This window comes from Nanorana parkeri, unplaced genomic scaffold (genome assembly GCF_000935625.1).
Source record: "Nanorana parkeri isolate BGI_ZX_2015 unplaced genomic scaffold, ASM93562v1 scaffold240, whole genome shotgun sequence".
NCBI classification, from domain to species: Eukaryota; Metazoa; Chordata; class Amphibia; order Anura; family Dicroglossidae; genus Nanorana; species Nanorana parkeri.
Window position 1 is genome coordinate 204,652 of NW_017306508.1, and position 4,521 is coordinate 209,172.

At 41.6% G+C, this 4,521-nt stretch overlaps 1 protein-coding gene across 1 annotated transcript in view; it reads right to left on the bottom strand.

Annotated features, from left to right (window-relative positions):
- Nucleotides 1-4,521, bottom strand: part of EPHX1 (epoxide hydrolase 1) — a 44,382-nt gene that overhangs the window by 20,370 nt on the left and 19,491 nt on the right. Inside the window, exons 4-5 of the mRNA XM_018556501.1 lie at nt 1,529-1,756; nt 992-1,121 (exon numbers count right to left, since the gene is read on the bottom strand). Of these exons, the coding sequence (XP_018412003.1) occupies nt 992-1,121; nt 1,529-1,756 (358 nt within the window). The remainder of the gene's footprint in view (nt 1-991; nt 1,122-1,528; nt 1,757-4,521) is intronic.

Below are 4,521 nucleotides of genomic sequence, written 5' to 3' on the forward strand. Positions count from 1 at the left end.
GGGAGTTAGAATGTGAGAAGAGAGTGATAGGGGAAGTAAAGTATGATGGATGGCTAGTGATTGATATTGGAAGTGGGTGTAAGTTGTTGTTATTTCAAATAGAGCTATAAATAATTATTAAAACTAAGAGACAATTTGAAATCAATATTTATGAATGTTTTTGTATAAATGCACTTTTATGGAAACAAAACAATAAAAATATATCAAACAAAAAAAAAAAGCTGCTTTTTGTCCTAAAGAACCAGGAATGCATGTGCCAAAGAAGTGGCAAAGAGAGGTGGAATTCAAACAATCTGCTTTACTATATATACAAGAATTGGCATGTTTCAGAGATCAAAAAAAGACCCTTCATCAGGGCTTTTCAAGCAGAAATGAATTGAGACCACTCAAAATGGATGCCAAATCAGCTGTTGCAGTGATCTCTATACAACTACCAAACAGTCACTGAAAGCTCCACTTGCAGTAACTGTCATTCTTAGAACCCTGATGAAGGGGTGATTCTTTTTTTTTTTTTAAACCCCTAATGCATTGGTTCTTAGTACTGGATTTGCAGTAGAGTAGATTGTTCGATGTCCACATCTCTTTGCAATTTCTTCAAAGTTCTTCTTTACTCTACTTTGTCCATAAACAGTAATTCAAGCATAAGGCAAATGTCAGCCCTCACTAAATGCATCTTCAAATACAAGACAGCAATGGCAGATCCCATATGACACTGCCAAAATGTTTTCTTAAAGGATATCCAGGTACAGCTTCATAAAAGCAAGTGATCCAACTAATGCCCACATCGCTTGCATCAAACAATAAGAGATTGTTCCCATTCCTGTGGAGGAAATAAAGCTTTCGTTGTTCATGCTCTAAAAACTCCCATTGTTCTAAATGGAAATCATATTATAGGGGTGTCTATATAATTAGTGTTGATGTGGGCAAAGGTCTCACTGTCTGGACGTTTTTTTGCCAACTGTCCATTCATAAAATGCAAACTGGTTCTTACCTGGGAGCCATCTGGGCGAGGTTTGTACAGATCAAAGATCCCCAGTCTCCTCCCTGAGCATAGAAGTCCCGGAAACCCAACCGCTGCATCAACTTATAGAAGATCCGAGCCACGGCCACAGAGTCGCATCCTATGCAGGAGGTGAAGAGGAACAGCATTTAAAGCAAGACCCCACACTTAAACATGCAGACACCTACAGAACTCACTGGTTCCTCCCGCTGACATCCACGACGTTGAAGGGCCCAGTGATCACTTTTTGGTTGCCCAGTGGACCTCAGAGGTGGGGGTGATTAATCATCAGAGACGGGGTAAGTATTTACACTATTCCTTTACAGGTATAACTTCCTGGAAAAGTTTATTATAAGGATGGGCTGCTTTAGTAAAACTCAAATAAAAGAGAAAAAAAAGAAGGACATTCTGAATTTTGTGAAGTGTGGCTTTCTGGAGAGCTTTAGAGGGTGTCTAGCTGATTTCTAGTTGGACAGAAACATTATGATAACTCAAAAACTGTCACATCTCACCGAAGTCAAACTGTACCTTGCTTATGAGATGCCTCGGAGAACCCATAACCAGGGATGGATGGGCAGATGACCTCAAAAATGTGCTCGTCGCTCAGACCATGGCTGGCGGGATCGGTCAGAAGGGGGATTATCTTGTAGAACTCGTAGAAGGATCCAGGCCACCCATGGACCATGATAAGAGGCTTGGCTCTTCTACCAGCTGGAAGGTTTGCTGGCTTGGCATGAAGAAAATGAACGTCGAGGCCTGGAGCAATAGAAAACAGAAAGATGATAGAAACAGAAAGAAAAATATCTAATTTGATTTTAAATTAGGCAGTTTTGAAAATCATAGCGAAATTAATGAGATCCTAATAGGTTGGACTTGATGGACTAATGTCTTTATTCAACCTCAAATACTATGTAACTATATAGCGGATGAGGATTAAAATCAAAAAGGTCATGTTTAGTACCATGAAACTAAGAATTGGCACATAATGTAGTAATATGTCATTTTTTAAACCCATCTCAAGCCAAAACCTTTTTTTTTCCACATTTTGGATAGAGTAGGGAGATGTCAGAACCTCCATTTTTTTAGGTGTCTATGTCTCCCCTGGGGGGATTTTCCCCCACTTCCTGTTCCATTGACTTGACAGGAAGCTAGAGGAATCTCCCAAACAGAGACAGATATGAATAAAAACCTGATAGAGCTTCTGGCTCTTCCCCCAATCTGTCCAAAACAAAGACAAAAGAGGTTTTACTGTACTTTAATTCTTAACACTTCACCTAACTTTAACTGAATCCTCGCCCTAACACTCCGTCCTAAACAAATATTGTCTATACACAAGAGGCATGTGTGCTCCTACTTTAATCTTAATGTCTTTTGCTTATTGCTCCCTGGTCTGTGCAGTACTCCAGCAGGAAACAACTTCTGCACTTTGCCTCTGTGCAGGAGTTTCCTGTAATAAAGACCAGTCACTGCTGCTCTCTCTCTTTGTGCAGGGTGACTGGTCTTGTCTCTGCCCCCTCCTATAGTTTTCTGCAGACAGCCTGAAAAAGGTGATGCTGGCTGGGTCCCTCCCAGCTATATACAGCACAATACTGATCTCACCTCTACTAATATCTGGGATTGTAAAGGCATTTGGCACGCGCAAAGTGTTTGTTTTTTTTCTTTGTGGCTACTGAGGATTATAATGGAATGAAACTTTTTGTGCCCAGGGATCTTCTTTAAAACTAGGTACCGACCTTATCAGTGCCAAATGTGACCAATAAACCATCCTTACAGCTTCTACACCTAGATCTCACACCGCTTATATCTCAGTGCCAATAGCAATGATTAGCTGTAGTTGGCCCCTGATGTACGCTGGTGTTTAAGCAGTTAAAACTGGACTGTGATTAACGCCATGTCAACTGAACTGCAAGGAATGTGCGTCCAGACTAAAACCATTCACAAGGCGCCAGCATTTATCAGCTGCAATGCACGTAACACACAAATACAGTTATACAAACAGATGAGACATCCAAAACCAACAGCCAGGCTGAACGATGATATCACTCACTGCACTTTTCAGCACTTCAAAATGACATTTTTACCAAGGCGTTCTGGGGGCCCCTGGAAAATTGGGTGGAAAACGGCAAAGCAAGACATTTTCCCTGCCTCCAAAGACCTTATGCAAAATGACTTTAAAGGATCAGATCAGCCAAAACTAGATAGACAGTGTGACAGCGTCCGTCACTCTTTTATTTGGAGGGGGACTGCAGGCCTGCCTCCTTCCCACTGACTGTGGGCCTTGGCTAAGGAGGGGGTTCTATTGATTGGGGGAGGGGCTTGCCATGGTACTTTGGGCTGTTTGGAACACTTTATTCATGATCCATGAATCAGGAGGAGCCCCAGAGACCTATTTTCAAGTGATGTGGGGATACATGGGAAGCTGAGATTGGGTTTTCCTATACATCAGTATCCTGCCCTGGACAAGACTGATGCCAGGACAGAATCTATTGCTCTCCTGAAGTGAAAAGACCTTGTCCTGTGTTTGTTTACTTCATCTAATTGTCTACTGAGACTTGAAATGTTAAACATTCTTGTGTAGGGGGGAGGTTGTGTGTCTATATACTGTGCAGTGTGTTAATACAGTCAGTTCTTGGTTTTTATCCTAACAGACTAGTCCTGACTGGTCTTTATGGGAAGGTTTGGGCTGTATTTATGATTTTCCGGTTCCAGAGTGGAGGAAGCCGATTTCTGACGGAGGTACCCAGTCGGGGTACCAGGCGGTCCGTCACAGACATCTATACTTAGATACTAGTGTGCCAAGTTATTCAGTGAATATGTATAACTCTGTGGGTTTACAAAGGCAAGGTCCCCCACCGTAAATCCTAGCTTTGTCTCTTTTGCTGCAGACACTGCCATAAACTAACTTTCTAGGTTTTATGTCTGTCTGTACCCTATTAGGAAGTTTTCCCGTTTTCCCTTCACTTTATGTCCATGAAACAAAACAGGAAGTGAAAGAAATCTCTCTAAAGTGAGAGGAAATCCTCTATTAGAAAGTTGTCACAGTAGCAGGTGTTTATATTGGTCACATCATCCTCTTTGTCCTGGTGGCCATTGCTATCAGGTAGAGCACTGGACTCCAGGTCTGAAGTTCCAATTATCCAAAGTGGTTGCTGTAGTGCAGCAGCTCTCGAATGCCCAGTGGATCGCTAAAAAGGACCTAAGGCTAGTCAGCTTATGTGGAATAAAAGGATGAGAGGGTGAATCGGTCCAGATATGGTTTTAATTTGTCACAATAGAATAATCTATCAAGAAGTGTCCACCGACATGTTTCAGAAGATATACAAGAGCCCCCTTCATCGAGGATAAAATACAACAAAACAAGTTTATATAGTAGTTTTATTAGTCACACATATGTGGGTGTGTGTGTGTGTGTGTGTGTATATATATATTACACACACACATTTTTTTTTTTAATCATAGGTATCTTGGTGTCTCAGGGTTCACCAAAATGGTGTCATCTGAAGAGGGGCAGAGGGGGAAAA